Genomic DNA, 17127 nt, shown 5'->3' on the forward strand with positions numbered 1-17127 from the left:
TATATAAAAGAAACCTCCAGAGCGTGACAGGCAATCAGGTGGGAATGGGGGCCAGATATGAAAAAATATTATTTTTGCCGGAGTGGCCCTTTAAAATTGATTTTTTTTAAAGTAGGCAAACAAGATTATAAATCCGAAGCCAAATTCCTCACAATCTGACGCTTTCCAAGAAAGTACCGGGGGTTTAATATAGAGACAGATCCGCTTTAGGACTGCTGTATGATCTATTTTAATGTAGATGGAGATTTTATAAGCCGCCTCATTAAAATAAAATGTTAATTGAGCGTGAACGATTTTTCGCTATAATTTCCATTTAAATAGCAGCGGAAGAAACTTCTTTGTTGTACGCAGGAAAAATAACCCAGATAGAATTGCTTAAGATTTCCTGTCATAGAATGTTATAAATGAAGCCTAATAATCGTATTGGCAGACGCAGGCAGTAACGAATACGCTGCTAAAACAATACAGCGAGATTACTGCCGTCTCTCGCTCGTCTTGATGACTTCGGAACGCGGTTTGGTGATGTTTGAATAGAATCCTCTGTTAACACTTGGCATAGTGTGGAGGAGAGGAGGCGAGCGGCGAGGTTTCACATGTGCTGGACGGTTGCTGGGATGCTTTTAAATATATACAAATCAGACGGAAGGAATCTAAATGGAAGCGAGCGCAGTCCTGCTTATAACGCAGCCCGCCTGCGTAAAAACTGATGCAGTGGTCCCCAGTAGCGGATTACACGTCTGGAGACTCGTCGGACTGTAAAATGCCGTCCATGGAAGTATAGCGTAACTTGTTCGGGTCCCAATATCCGGAAATCCTAATCAGCTTATTTTCAGGGGGCTTTTCTAGGAAAAGGGGATTTTCAACCCATTTGTATTCAAATACGTTGTTTCCCAGGATTCTTTTCTGTGGGTCAATGAGTATAAGGCTGGTCTGTAAGCGCATAATATGCTGCAAAATAGAACACGCTACATTCTTTTTTACACGTGTAATATACGCGCAAAATATCTGCAAGTGTGAGTGGATCAAGGAAAATCAATGTACTTTCATTGACGCCATTCACTGCGTAATATGCGTGTGTTAGATGCAATTTAAGTATGTTCGTGTGAGCCCGGCCTTAGACGTGCCGCTGTGTATCCAATCAGAAGCAATGCGGCTTATCTCTATGACTGACCGTACACTCCATTCTATCCTAATAAGCAGGTAGAAGATGATCTATTAAGTGTTCTGCAGGACTGGAAACGCACGGACGGCCACTTGATAAATTGTCTCATTTGATTTACCAGAATGACGGTCAGAGAGATCTCTGTAATTACAGTCATCTATATTAATTCCCACTATGACGGTAGCTCTTCACTATTTAACCTCTCTGCCATTATGATCATATATAATTAACCCCTTCCCCCCGCAGCCAGCCTTGGCTTTACTGACCAAGCCCCATTTTTCATATCTGACGTGTCAGTTTAAGTGGTAGTAACTTTGGAGTACTTTTACTTATATAAGTGATTCTGAGAGTGATTTTGCATGACAGGTGGTCGATACAATCTGAGTTTATTTCTAAAAAACAAATCCTAAATTTACAGAAAATTTTAAAAAACTTCCCATTTTCAAACTTTTGAATTCTTCTGCTTAAAAGATTACATTCACATAGACGAGCTATATCGGGTTGAGAAACGCAGCCGCATATCGCACTTGCCAACGTGCAGTTTTCACAATGTTGCAAAGCATTTTTTAGAATTAACCCTTTGCAATCCAATTTTGGATTCAGGGTTTCCTAGGGGACTTTCGCTATCTGCCATTATACAATGGCGCCATCTGCTGGCTAGAGCCAGTACTGTGGTATGTGACATGCTGAAGAGGCCCCCGACAACAGAGCGGCCAGAAATATACAGTAAGAATACCCTGCCGGACGTCTTCCGACATCGGAGCTGTACAGCCTTCAATCAGAATGTCTTCAGACGCCAGACAGTGGATTGGAAAGGGTTAAAAATCGCATCGCTTCTGTGAATCTGCGCATGAAAGGATCACAAGTCTTTCCCATTGACTTCAATGGGAAAAATCACATCACACTCACATACAAGGCATGCGAGGCCATGCGATGTCTCTCAATGGGCAATGCGTTCCGATAGAACACCCAAAGATAGGATATGCAGCGATGGTGCGAGGAAAACATAGCTCATGTTAATGAATCCAAAATAATGAGAGATTACTTTCCTCAAGATGGCGCAAAGTGCCGCACATCTAATGCAAACATGACGGAAATTGAAAGACATTTTGATGACTGATTCATTTTGAAAAATCTGTGACCGTCAAGATCACCAGACCTTATTTCTGTGTGGAGGTTCTTCTGATCGCGGGGTTGTCAGTCAGGGGAAAGCGGAAGGCACTGAATGGGACAGTGTGGCGAGAAGTAGAGCACTTGGCGCTATGAGGAACGCCCTGGAGCACTTACCCGCTAATTGCATGTCTGTAAGTGCTCTAGAGAATGTTTGCAGTAGTTTGGATGACAGAGTCCCTTTAAATAGTACCACTAATAGAGTACCCATGTTATGGTAGGCTTCAGCGGGCACATATATCGGGGGCCTGAGGGCAGACGCAGCTGGCAAAATAAGTATATTCACATTTAGTGGATTTGCTGCGGATTTCCCACAGTGGAAAAATCTGCACCATCAAGGTTTGTTCACACGTGGCGGATTCTGCTGCGGATCCACACCAAAATCCACAGCATATTTTGTGGGGCGGATTGTGATGCAGACCCGCAGCAGATTTCACCCTGTCAATTAAAGGGGTGAAATCGGTTATGGATCTGTGTCAAAATCCACAGCAATGGTGCAGACTTTCATGCAGATTGTGATGTGGAATGAGTTGTGGATTTTGGTGTAGAGAATCCGCACCAAATCTGGCATGTATGATCGCACCCTAATGGGGCAGACTTTAATGTGGATCCGCAGCAGACTTCACTCTTTCCACATGGAAAATCCACGCCATTTACAGTAGCAGTGAAGTGGACGAGATTTTAAAAATCTCATCCACGCACTGTGGAAAAACATCCGCTGAAGAAATTGACCTGCGGAATGGATTTTGCATCCACAAGATATTAATTATAGCAGTGGATTTTCAGTGCAGATTCCACCTCTTCAAAATGGTGAATTCTGCCCCAAAATCTGCATTAAAATCCGTAACAAATGGTGCAGATTTTGACATTCTGAGAAAATTCCGCAGCAAATCCATCCTGTGTAGCTTAATATTGCAGATTCTGACGTATAGTTTAGTGTAGATTTGTGTGAAATCCGATATGCGTGAACGCACTCTTACACAAGGACTTCGATGCGGATCCGCAGCAGACTTCACGCCTTTAACTGAATCTGCTGCAGATGCGTGTCAAAGTCTGCACAAAATGTTGTTTATTTTGACGTGGATTTTAATGCAAATCCACACCAAGATCTACCATGTAGAGACGCACCCCAATGTAAGTGGAATCCTGGGATTATAGGGTCTTTTGTCACATGACTACTGTGAGACGAAAATACCACATGAGGAGAGATCAGTGTTATAAATGGCAAAATGTAGATGGTGGGGCTCTGTTATAGATTTTGCACAGCAGCCCGGAAGCTTTTATGTTAATCCTCCGGACGCCACGTAACATATTTTCTGACTCGGTCCCTTCCGTGGAAAATAGAAGGCAGAGCCCCAAGTACACCGTGCCAATGACTCGTGCCGAGATCCTTACATAACAACGGTTATTTCTCAGACAAGTATGAAATCATCGGGTCTAAAAGGGTCATTGTACATGTGCTTATCATTACAGCTACCAGAAGGGCCGTCACATCTGCCTAAGTAGACATTTGCCATTCAGGAGTATTGGAAAGCTGAATGACAACCCACTCCTGTTTCAATGAAAGGGCATTTTCTCCTTATAATAAAATCACTTTTACAGCATAACTGCACTTCTATAGAACTTTTTTTTACACATCAGAGCAGCATGTTAAAAGTTTTATTCACTGCGGGGTGCGGGTGCTTCATAGTTCCTTGTCGGCTCTTCTCAGCAGCCCCTTCAATTCAGTGATCAGCGGGTGTCTCAGCACCCCGACCGCTACTCCAAACTTTCGACGTGTTGCTCTGACATCTCAAAAGTTTTCTTAAAAGTGCAGTTACTCTTTAATGATATTTCTTGGAAAGCTGGGTTACAACCAACACATCTGCTATTAACTCCCACTCATAGTGTTACCCAGCTTTTCCAGACACCACAATATGAAATCTGCATCATTTTGCACCTATACAACCTCTTATATCAAAGCATAACTAAGATTTACTTTTCAGGACTTGAGGAAAGCTGAGTGACAACCTGAGAGCTGTAATGTCAGGTATATTAGTTGTTACCAGCTTTTCTAAAAATATAATCACCAGCCCAGATGTTAAAAAAAAATCTATTTCTTAGTAATATGTGTTTCTAGGAAAGCTGGGTTACAAGCAACACAGCCACAGTTGCAGCTTTTAAAGATGGCATTATCCAGTTTTCCCAGACCTCCAGAATGACAAATTTGCTTCAATATGAATCAATACAAACCTTTTTCCTATAACTAAGCAGATTTGCTTTTCAGGACTCTACAAAAGCTGAGTGACAACCCACTAAAGTGCTGTAATATAAAACATATTGGTTGTCACCCAGCTTTTCTAGGAACAGACTAAAACAAACCATGGTGACATAGAATTATAAAGTATAAAGAGAGGGCACTTTTGTCAAGCCATTTCTTAGTGGGAAAGCTGGATGTCAATCGATATGGATAACATTATGCTGTCCATACAAGGTGCTATCCAGCTTTCCCAGACTCCAGAATAACACATTTTCATAGTTGTAAACCAATACAGCCCCTTCTCCCATATGCCAGCATAACTAAGCAGACTTGCTTGATTCTAGAAAAGCTGAGTGACAACCCATTAGAGAACTTTAATACCAAACATATTGGTTGCTACCCAGCTTTTCCTGGGAACAGAAAAAAAACAAACCATGGTGATGTTGAATTATACAGCACTGAAAGGAGGTGGAATTTTTTTGGTCAAGCTATTTCTTAGTGGGAAAGCCGGGTGTCAGCATTACACGCTCCATGCAAGGTGCTATCCAGCTTTCCCAGACATCCGAAAAACGAAATTCTCCTAGTTAGGCCGTATACGCAGGGCTGATAGTAAGTTGCCCTTATGAACCAATTCAACTGCTTATCCCATATGCCAGCATAGATAGGCAGTTTTGTCTTTCAGGACTCTAGGAAAGCTGGATAGCAACATATCTGAGCGCTATAATGTTAAACATATCGGCTGTGATCCAGCTTTTCCTAGGAACGGACATAAGTATATTGCGGTTATGTAGAATTAAGAAGTAATTAAGCAAGTTAGCATTTCTTGTTAAATCAACTGTTTCTCAGAAAGCTGGGTGACAACCAACATGAACACCATTTTACTACACATGCGAGGTGCTGTCCAGCTTTCCCAAACAACAGAATGCTATAAACCAGCCCCTTCTCGCATATTCAAGTGTAACAAAGAAGTGTTACTTTTCAGGACTCTAAGAAAGCTGGGTTACAACCAATACGGAGACCATTCTACTACCCACACTAGGTACTGTCCAGCTTTTCCAGAGTCCAGAATGACAAACTTGCCCAGTTATGTATCAGTGCAGCCCCTTCTCCCATATTGAAGCATAACAAAGCAGCATTGCTTTTCAGTACTCTAGGAAAGCTGGGTGGAATATATTAGTTGTCAAGAGCAATTAGCAACAGCTGCATGGAATTCCTTAAAACTCACGCAAAGAGGACAACGCAACAACAAATCAGTATAGACAACCCATTTAAGTAACACTAAAGTATCACTCCTCCCAACCACCAGCATGGAGTCCTGTTCTCTGTACCACAAAGCCTTAGGAATGACTTTTCCATCATGTACGAAAATACGTTACCAGTTGCTAAGCAACCAACCAACAGTAAAAGTGCCCCCCCCCCACCTTACAAATTAGAATTACAGCCGAGAGATCCCATCATGTAAGTCATTTGTAATGCAATGAAAGTCTAAAGAAACTTTTTGGAATCTTTTTCTTTTTACCTGATACACCTCCCTCAGCCCGCACCATGTCCTGAGCATCATCTGGCATGTCCGTGCCCGGTGCGTGTACCACCTCCTCAATGTCGATACAGTCAGATTCCACACAAAGCGACTCCCGTTGCACAGCATGTCCTCAACCCCACACATGAACACCGAAGCCATGGCTGGAGCGCCACTTGCATTCGATAGACCTATCTCCGTCTAGTGCACAGCTTGCTTTGGCTGCAGGCGAGTAAGCGAGCTTTATTCCGTGCAGTGACACATACAGAAAAAAAAAAAAGAACGGAGCGAAAAGAAGCCAGGGTCAATTAAACAAACTCGTCTTTCACTCAGTTTCCTGGGCAGGATCCAACTTCTGCTTGAAGTCCTATTAACAACTGTAACGGCTCGCGAGCCTTACTCTGAGCATCCAGATCTATGCCTTGCAGCTTAGAGCAATGTGCTCAGTAGCATGCGTGATGACGTATCATTGAACAGAATATCTTCTTTTAGAAGGAAAGTGAAATTGTCGGAGCAGAAAATTTTGCCAAAATTTTTCAACCTGCTGAATGATTTTCATTTGGTGCCAAAATGTTTAGATCTCCGAATGATCCCCTATTGTATCAACGGTGCTAAAATGTTTTGATTCTCTAAATGGTGCTCAATTGGTGTCACCTCTCGCCGGCTTTGGAGAGGCATTGACTGAGGTGGTCCATCGGTAGACTCGAGACCGCACACTCGAAAGCGACCTCAGCAGGGTATTATCTGGGTTTAGAGACTGAAGGCAAAGATTAGAGCTTGATCAAGGAAAAGCAATCTGTTCCAAGGATAAAAGTCACGTAATGGTATTAATGAAGAGATCCTTAGCTGAGACGGAGATGAATCACACAGGCTGTAAACACTGGCATAATAACCCACAGGAGGATACTTGAAAAGGAGAGACTGTAGTTATGGTGAGAGTGAGGCTTCGTGCTGCCCCCGAGGACCATGACAGTTCATGCTACTACTTACTGCATTTGCATCTTTGCTTAGGGCTTGATGAAGAGTAGGAAAAAGCATATTTTTAAGGTGTCTCCTGAGATGGATGTTTCCTAAATCTCTTGAAAGAAGTGGTGCAGATGCTATCTATGCTACTAGGGGGGGGGGGGGGGGAGCTAGAATAAAGGAAGTGACACCAATATACATCAGGTCAAATAGGGGACAAAAGAAGAAAGTGTATATTATTAATACCACCACCCAAGTCAGAAGTTCATGATGTCGGCAGCGCAGAGCTCTTACGAGAACTTGTACAAGTCTTCGGTAAGTTTTGTGTATCAGTTCTTTACTGTTTTGAAGACTTTTTCTTGAGTAAAGGGAGATTCATATCATTTTGTACTGTATTTGCTATTACTTTTAAAGTGGCGAGAACAGAGGAGTTGTGGAAATGAAGGGTTTGACGCAAATAGAAGCGAATCCATGGAATCTCCACTAATCAGCGTGCTGCCGTCAGTGTGGACAGCTCTGGAAGCAAATAGCGCTGTCAACATTTCAGTGGTCTGGGTTGGTACAGCAGGCACAGCTCCCACTGAATTCAATACAATACCAACACAGGCCACTGCAATATTGACAGCACTATCTGCTTCCAGAGCTGTCAACACTTACTGCCCACATTGACTTCCAGAGCTGTCCACACAGTGAAGTGCTGATCACCGGAGATGCTGAGCAGCGAAACCACACCAATGAACTACATAGTAACATAGTAACATAGTATGTAAGGCCGAATGAAGACATTGTCCATCTAGTCCAGCCTGTCTATCCTACTGTGTTGATCCAGAGGAAGGCAAAAAACCCCAAGGCCAGAAGCCAATTAGCCCTTTTGGTGGAAAAATTCCTTCCCGACTCCCTAATGGCAATCAGACTGTTCCCTGGATCAACCCCTAATAGTTCCTACCTGCCTGTATACCAGGATTGACACTTAACCTAATATTTATATCCTGTAATATACTTCTTCTCCAGAAAGACATCAAGTCCCCTTTTAAACTCCTCTATGGATTTTGCCATCACCACTTCCTCCGGTAGAAAGTTCCACAGTCTAACTGCTCTTACAGTAAAGAACCCCTTTCTGTGTTGGTGATGAAACCTACTTTCCTCTAATCATAGCTGATGTCCTCTTGTTACCTTTGTGGTCCTGGGTGTAAACAGATCACGGGAGAGATCCATGTGTTGTCCCCTCATGTACTTATACATGGTTATTTGGTCGCCTCTTAACCTTCTTTTTTCTAGAGTAAATAGTCCCAATTTGGATAGCCTCTCTGGGTATTCCAGTCCCTTCATTCCATGTATTAGTTTAGTTGCCCTTCTTTGAACCCCTTCAAGCACTGTAACATCTTTCCTGAGCACCGGTGACCAGAATTGTACGCAGTATTCCACGTGAGGCCTGACAAGTGCCTTATATAATGGAAGGATAATGTTCTCGTCCTTCGCCCCTATACCTCTTTTAATGCACCCCAAGACTTTATTTGCCTTTGCAGCAGCTGACTGGCATTGGTTACTCCAGTTTAGTCTATTATCCACTAATACCCCTAGATCCTTTTCCATATCACTTTTCCCCAGCGGTACCCCATTAAGTGAATATTGGTGACATCCGTTTCTCCTGCCCATGTGCATAGTCTTACATTTTTCAACATTGAACTTCATTTGCCATTTTTCTGCCCAAGCCCCCATCTTATCCAGGTCCGTTTGTAGCCGCACATTGTCCTCTATTGTATTAATTATATTGTATAATTTTGTGTCATCTGCAAATATTGATATTTTGCTGTGCAGCCCCTCTATCAGGTCATTGATAAATATGTTGAACAGAGTGGGGCCTAATACTGAACCCTGTGGCACCCCGCTAGCGACTGTGGTCCAATCAGAGTACGAACCATTTATTACCACCCTCTGCTTTCTTTCGTTGAGCCAATTTTTTACCCACTTACACACGTTTTCGCCCAGTCCGAGCTGCCTCATTTTGTATATTAGCCTATTATGTGGCACGGTGTCAAAGGCTTTAGAGAAGTCCAGATATACAAGATCAATAGATTCTCCCTGGTCCAGCTTAGAGCTTACTTCATCGTAGAAACTGATCAGATTTGTCTGACATGAGCGACCCTTCATGAATCCATGCTGGTGAGGAGTTATTCCCTTAATCTCCTTGAGGTACTCATCGATGGCGTCTCTCAGAATCCCCTCGAAAATTTTTCCCGTTACTGAAGTGAGACTTACTGGCCTGTAGTTACCAGGCTCACTTTTGCTCCCTTTTTTAGTCATCAACAGTAAGGCCGTTCTCAGACTCACCACTTTTGGCTATGATTAGCGCAGCATCGCGAGCACCGTGATTGACTTTAATGGGGCTTTACAGACCAGCGATCCAAAGCTGCATTTTTTTAACGCACACTTAAAGGGGTTAGATCGGTCTCTACTTAAGCGCACACTTAAAGGGGTTTTCCAAAATATTACTTTTATACAGTTTTGGGCTCCCCATCCCCAGAGCTCTATAAAACTAATATACTCACCGCAGCATTTGATAGGTGACGTCATCCGGCCAGCAGGCCTGGTGACGTCCCATAAATCTGTCATGTGGCCTTCTAATGTAGAAGCCCCGAGGCCGATTTACGGGACATCATTGAAGACATCTCTGTCGACCTCTCATTGCCTGCAGCAGTCATGTGGGTAAAGAACTCTCATCACCTCTGCCGCCATTGTAAATAGAAGACCTGAATAAGAAGCAGTGAGCAGTGGGATGTGAGTATTATGGTTTGATTTTTTTTTAACCCTTATGGCCCCCACTACCAACAATATTTTGGGACTCAGAAAACCCCTTTAAGAACAACAGCTAGGAACTTTAGCTTTGAAGTGGTCGACCACAATTATTTTTAAGCTGAGACTTTTGCTGCCATCATTGATCCTCTTGTGCATTGGAGGGTTCTCCCCAAAACGTATGGGGTACCCGACCAATAATAGAGGCCATATTATTACACTCTAAAGATTGAGATGGCTCAGACTGGTTTATCTTGATAATTACGGCATAGAATGACTATACAGTGAAATGTTAGGTCATTATACCCTATAGAGTGTAGTGTCGTTTGCGCCTAGGGCGGATTCTAGTTGTGACAGAATTTCAGGTTTGATAACACATTGTTATATAACCCCGTTTATTGTTTTGCGGTCCTGTTACACATTAGCAGCCCAGCCAGAGACTTTTACACATGTTTAGATGTGTGCCAGAGCTCTGCTCCTAATTTTATGCAGGGAATATAGGGGGTGCAGAAGCATGAGTGGCACACCGGGTTTTGGTGCCCAAGGCCAACTCTGCCATATAGGAAGACACCAGTGTTACAAATGGCATTTTCCATGGCCATGTTTTACATCGGTGCCCAGGAGCTTCATGTTACGCCTCATGGATGACATCTAAAATAAATATATCCATCTTAATTGTTCAGCGCAGATAAGCGGCTCCTCCTTATACCTGTTCTGCCGAGTTTACAGTATTTTCAAAGGCGACTTTTGCTGAAATAGACATTTCTACGCCCATTTAACATCTGTTTGCTGCCAAGTCAAGAATCAGGATGTCACAACCCTACAACCAAACAGCCAAATCATCAACATTGTCTAGGAAATGTCAAGCCAGTGTTTCCTTATACCAGTCCGGGGAGATGAAGGCAGGATATACATTATATAATGTAAGTGCTCTGAGCATCCAAATATGTAATTTCACTTATAAAACCTGTATGTGTTATGGAAGTAAAAATATGTGCCCCTCTTTCCTCCTTAAAATTGTATCATAGGAGGAAGAACCTTATCCAACGACCACCTCTCCTCTGATCGTATAGGAGCCTGACATGATATGGAAATAATACTAAGTGGCTTGAGGTCAAGGACAAGGTAGAATATGAAGTATATACTGCAATATGTCGGTCTCGCATGAGCTCTACTGTACCTCATTATTCCTTATAGATTCAATGTAGAGGCTTACATACATTTTTTGTGTCATGAGAATGCCTGTGAAAATTGTATGGCGGCACACGCAATGCTGTCCTTAGTTTAGATGGCACCCTGTGCAAAATCTTTTTGGCACCCCTTGTCATGAGAAGAAAAATGATATATAATGCACTGGTAGGTATTATGCTTGTACGAGGGGCTGCTGATAAGTCTTTGGCTTTACCCAGAAAGAAACGAGATAGGAAGATGAAACTTTACATTTATTCCACATACTCTCCACTGATGTCAACACACTTCTTACATCGGTATTCCAAGTCCTGTAAGCCTTGCAAAAAGAAGGCATCAGAAATGGTGTGAAATTTGGTACCCTTGAGGTGTTTCTTCAGGTTTGGAAACAGATGAGAGTTGGAGGGAGCTAGATCCGGTGAATAAGGTGGGTGGTCAACCAGCTGGAAGCCTAGCTCCACCAGTTTTGCCGTAGTCGCTTGTGCAGTGTGAGCGGAGGCGTTGTCTTGCAGGAACAAGATTCCTCTAGACAGCTTTCCGCACCTTTTGGCCTTCAGAGCTGCCTTCAATTGGTCCAAAAGTTCAATGTAATACCTTGCATTGAAGGTGGAACCATTTTGAAGGTAGTCCACTAGCAGCACGCCCTCCTTATCCGAGAACACAGACGCCATCACCTTAGTGGCTGATTTTTGCACCCTGAACTTCTTTGGGTGAGGAGAACCCCTGTGCCTTCACCCTTTTGACCGCTCCTTGGTTTCAGGGTCATACAAATAAATCCAGGTCTCATTTGGCATGGCGAACCTAATGGATTTGATTGACACCAGTCTATACCTGCCTGGTGCCGCCTCTACAAGCTAGTCGCTGGTGCCCTGTGTAACTGCATTGGTTACACGTAGCTAAGGCCAGCCATGCAGTTTCTACGGCACTATAGTATGGAGCTGTGTGCTATGTACAGCCTTCTACACCCAAATTTTCCTTGTGCATGACATCTAAGGTAGGGCTCTCCAAGAAGGACAAGTGATGATGTGTTGATAGATAGATAGATAGATAGATAGATAGATAGATAGATAGATAGATAGGAGATAGGCCAGCTGCATACAGCCTGATTTGCATTGCGGAAACCACAGCCTCCAGATTCCACAGCAAATACCTTCCATAGCATGCTGCTCGTGGAGGAAAAAAATCAAAGTACGCTCTATTTTAGTGCGGATTCCGCACGAACAGCTTCCATTAAAGTCAACAGAAGCCTCCTGATCCATAGCCCTTCCGCAATGACATTGCAGAAAGGTCACGGTTACCCGCATCATCACATAGAGACTGTGCAGGAAAAGCAGGGATTATAAAAAAAACTTTATTGCGCATGTCCGACGGCTCGCCATGTGGACCATCCGCAGTACAGAAAAGAAGAAAATACAGGTACACGCGAGCGCCGGCCAGGTACAGGGTCGGATTCCGCTGCGGTCTCCCGCATGCAGAATCCGACCTGGTCATGTGTAGCCAGCCGTAGATAGATAGATGGTGCTTTCATATGGGTCCGAATATTCTGCTACCAAAATTCACAAATTTTGAAGAGGATTTCTGACATTTCTGGATTTTTCTGTATGACGGAACATTCTGCAGTGTCCTGCTGAATAGTCTGTCCCATGTGAAAGCACTTTTAAGCATTACAGTGTGACCCCTAAGTCACTTAAACTTCAGGGATATCAATCTGTCCAGTTATAGAGGAGGTGAATCAGTTTTTTTGTGCAATGAAAGTACCGAAGAGGCGACAGCATGACCCCCCCCCCCCAAAAAAAAAAGAAAATGGAGACAATTCCTCTCCTTCTCCATCCTGACAAATTCTTCTCTAGTTCTGTGTTTTGCTGGTGTCCTTGTCACTACTGATACATGAGGAGTACCTGCAGCCCAGTCAGGTTGTTCAGGTAGTCTTTCTCCTCCTGGATGGCACATCCATACGTGCCGTCACAAGACGTTTTGCTGTGTCTCCAAGCGCAGTCATACAGGACATGGGCTGTTAATTTTAGATTTAGTGTTTTTTTCTCTTTGTTTTCTATTCCATTATTTTTATTGTGATATACTGTTTGAATAATATTGACATTTTGATGCTTTGAAATGTAAATAAACAATCAAAGCTTTCACATTTTGTAGTTCTCTCATCATTCTAGAACTCACTATGTGCTCTCTGGAAATATAGAAGAACTCGTTCAGTTGAGCCTCAATCTTTGCTGTTTTTGGCATTACTCTTTGGTCCTGGACCACACCCTGGCAAAAGTAACGGTACAAATGTCAGCTGCAGCTAGACAGGATATTAAGTCACTTTTACTACTGATCCAGCTCCTTGTTAAGACATAAAAGTTACATAAGCCCATTATACCCAGAGCAGGGGACTCCCACTAGAGCAAGACGGGTGGGAATGGAAACTCCTGAGCCCCCCGTTATTCTGGAACACTGCTGCATTTCAGAAAAGCGCACTTTGAAGTTTGCCTGTTGACTTGGGAATGGAGCTCTCAAGTCAAAGAGGTGGGCAGCATCAACCTCTGCTCGCCCACAACATGTTGACTGACAGTTCTCTCCCTATACACAAGTATGGAGAGGAGCTGTCAGTCAATATGCTGCAAGCGGGGAGAGGTCGATGCTGCCCACCTCTTTGACTTTAGAGCTCTGTTCCTGAGTCAAACAGGCAAACTTCAAAGTATGTTTATTCGGAAATGCAGTAATGTTTCAGAATAACAAACAGGGTCACTGTGCATATTTGTCACCAGGTTTTTGCTGCCTGAACCATAGGCAGCAGGAATCCATTGACAGGTTCCCTTTAAAGAGGACTTGTTAGTGGATAATTTCAGCGAAGCTGGCGGCATGGCTCTGCTACTATGGCCATGCTGACTCTATCCCCAATTTTTTTCATAATCTCCTCCCTTCACCCAGATTGGCTTTTCTTGTATTCGGCTTTCAGTGCTGTCAATGTGTTAAGTGGATGGTCTCCAACGTTCTCTGTCAATCAAGTCTGACATCACACATTGGCAGTGAGCGGTGGGGACCACCCATTTGACACACTGACAGAGACAGGAGCCGAATCTAACAACAGCCTGTCTAAGCCAAAGGAGGTAAGTACAGAAAAAAATGAGAAAACAGTCAGCGTGGCCGGGCAGCCAGTCCTGCTGACTTTATCCCAAGACAGACCTCTTTTAAGGGAAGGTACATCTATGCCACCATTTTTTTAAAAACTGCTGCAATGCATCTAAAATGGAAAAGGAAGCAACTTTCCAAATGGTGTTAATTAAAAATATCCTCTATTTTTTTGTGTCTACATCCCCTTTGCAGATTTATATGTCTCCATGGTTACAGACCAGAAATAAACCCTGTGTAGTCTGATGCTGTAGTCTTATTGCCATTTTCATGTTCCAGACGGATGGAATGAAATCTGACCGCAGGATTAGAGTACACAGATTTTCTTTGTAGTCTGTTACCGTGGAGACATACAGTATGTCTGGTTTGGGGCTGAGTACCTAAAATGATAAGAATTTTTTCACCATTTCCAAAATTGCTTAATTTACCATTTTAAATACATTGGAACAAAAATAGAAAAAAAATGGTTGTAAAGGTGGCCCAGAATGCGATGAAGTAGATTCCTCCATTACGGTTACGGCTTGAGATTGTCAGGTTAACCGTAAACAATTGGGCTTATTTACTATTGAATGTATTTTACCTTCACGCTTCACGGCTGAAAATTCCAATTTCGGGGCCCAGTGGTCCTTTAAGACTGGTAAAAGGGCAAAGCACAGATAAATCACCATTAAATTGGTGAGATTGGGCTATATGCTCTCTGCCAAAACAATAACTACAGCCCGACCTCAGACACTGGGAAAATAATTGCTCCTTCTGCAGCGACAGTAAAATAGTTGATTACTGCCGTAGCCCTGGAGAAGGCAATATATCAAGGAAAACTACTGTGCACCAGAATCAACCGTATGTGCACTGCATTATGGGAAAACGGGGGGCTTCACCATTTTGGTACATTATATACAAATAAATAACATTGGACTTTTATGTTACATTAGATTATGTTGTATTGTCTGATTTATCTGTACACTTGGAGGCTTCTTCAGTTCTTGTTTATTTCAGTGGAAGGCGACTGTACAGCAGCATATGCAGAAAGGATAGGAACCCATGGGAAGACTCAAAATAGACCCCACTCCCAACTAAGAGCTCCGCCAAATGTACTACGCCTTTATAAAAGTTATTGTCCATCATTCTCCATACAATCAAAATTTGGTGTTACTTAAAAGGATTTTGCAGGCAGCGCCCACTGTCAGAGCTAGGATATAGCAGGTCGGAGTGGAAGACGCTACTATATAGTGGCTGGCGCTCATAATTGTAGGCTGGGGTCTCATTGAAATCAGTGGGAGATGCATCTGCAAATACAAGTGTCAGCCACTACACAGGGGCCGGAGCAGTGGTGTTACCCGGCTCTGGCATATTTCAAAATATACCTGTAATAGGAAGCTATGTTTTTTATGACTTGATGAATGATTTAAAGGGGTATTCTGGTAAGGGTTCATTCCTTTTTTAACGTTTGTCACTGAATTCCATTAAAAAACAGGACGAGATAGTGTCACGCTACTTTGTAATGTAAAATGTCAAAGATCCAGACGGAAACCAAACGGACCTCATTACTGTCAATAGGACTCATTTGGCGCTGTGCAGTTTTGTCATATGACGGCTCTGTTCGGGCACTGGGTGCTGTTTTTCTGCTCCACAACAGGAGCAGGGAAATAGAACCCAAAAGTGCCAATGTGAATGAGCCATAATTTGAAGTTATCCCCTATCCATAGCAGACAACTTGGTGGGGGTCCGAAGATGAACCCCAGCGGTCCTCCTGCTAGTCCCACAGTTTTGGCAGCGGTGGTTACATATGCACACAATGCCATTCTCTTCAATGGGACCACTCGAGACAGCCAAGTTCAAGCTCTCAGGAGTCTGTGGTGGTCACATTGAAGTGAATGGCACGTTGACATGTGAGCACAGCTACTACTGTCAAAATTCATGGAAGCATCGGGGGCAAATTCTCTGGATTGGTGGGGATCCCAGCGGGCAGGCACCAATGATCTGCAAGTTATTGCCTATCCTGTGTATAGGAGATAACTTAAGATTACTGGAATACTCCTTTAGAGGAATTGTCCCACTAAATAAAGTTATCCCCTATCCTCAGTGTAGGGAAAAACTATGTGATCTGTGCGAATCAGACTACTGGAATCCATAGCAAACAAGAGAGCAGGGGTCCGGAAGGTCCCCAAATTAATGGAGAAGTGGTTGAGAATGAGCACCACCACTCCATTCATTTCAATAGGATTGCTGGAAATATCTGAATTTAAGCACTTGGCTGTCTCTGGCAGTCTAATTAAATCAATGGAGCAGTGGTGCACATGCATAACCACCACTCCATTCATTCACGTACTTTTAGTATTCAATTCAATGGCGCTGTATACAGTGAGCTCCCCCTAATGGTGGCTACAGGTAGCCTCTATCACAATGTCACAGCAAGCAGAAGTTCAATGCCAGTGCCCCACCACCATGAGCCTCATAGCACTCAAATACCCTGCCAATACAGCAGCTATGCAACCTACTTTAATGGCTAAGATTAAAATGGGATGAAAGGGAATCTGTCTTTTATGAACTGTGCTAAAAATCAAATTTGGGAGTGGATGTGGCATCAGACTGGTGTGCCTGTACCCACTTTTTCAGGTCAACTACCACTATTAAAATACAGAAAACTGCTCTGAGCAACATTTTTATCTTCTATAGTACGACGGCTGTGATACCATCTGCATCGGAGGCTCCACTTTGAATTTGCTGAGAAAAATAATGTTGCACGGCAATAGAACACGGCAGACCCCATTGTAAGTCAATAAGTCCCTTGGGCGCTGGCAGTAGCTGTTGTACAACCTATCAAGCTGAACAGAAGATACAGCACCAGTGTGAACATAGTTAAAGAATTACCATCGGCAGGGGGCAACAGTGAGCACACATGAAAGCTCCTCCCAGGCTCAATACAATACAACATTTGGCCATCGGTCTGAGTAAAGATATTCAGAA

The 17127-nt window shown here is 43.2% G+C and overlaps 1 protein-coding gene across 3 annotated transcripts in view; it reads right to left on the reverse strand.

Moving 5' to 3' along the window:
• FRMD4B (FERM domain containing 4B) overlaps positions 1-17127 on the reverse strand; it is a 234507-nt gene that overhangs the window by 149113 nt on the left and 68267 nt on the right. For 2 of the 3 annotated variants that reach the window (XM_066596678.1, XM_066596676.1), the window contains exon 1: positions 6091-6252. The exons of the other annotated variant lie outside the window; for it this stretch is intronic. In XM_066596678.1, coding sequence (XP_066452775.1) covers positions 6091-6252 — 162 coding nt within the window. Of the gene's footprint in view, positions 1-6090; positions 6253-17127 lie in introns of those variants that run through there. 3 annotated transcript variants of the gene reach the window in all.

Source organism: Eleutherodactylus coqui, chromosome 3 (genome assembly GCF_035609145.1).
Source record: "Eleutherodactylus coqui strain aEleCoq1 chromosome 3, aEleCoq1.hap1, whole genome shotgun sequence".
NCBI classification, from domain to species: Eukaryota; Metazoa; Chordata; class Amphibia; order Anura; family Eleutherodactylidae; genus Eleutherodactylus; species Eleutherodactylus coqui.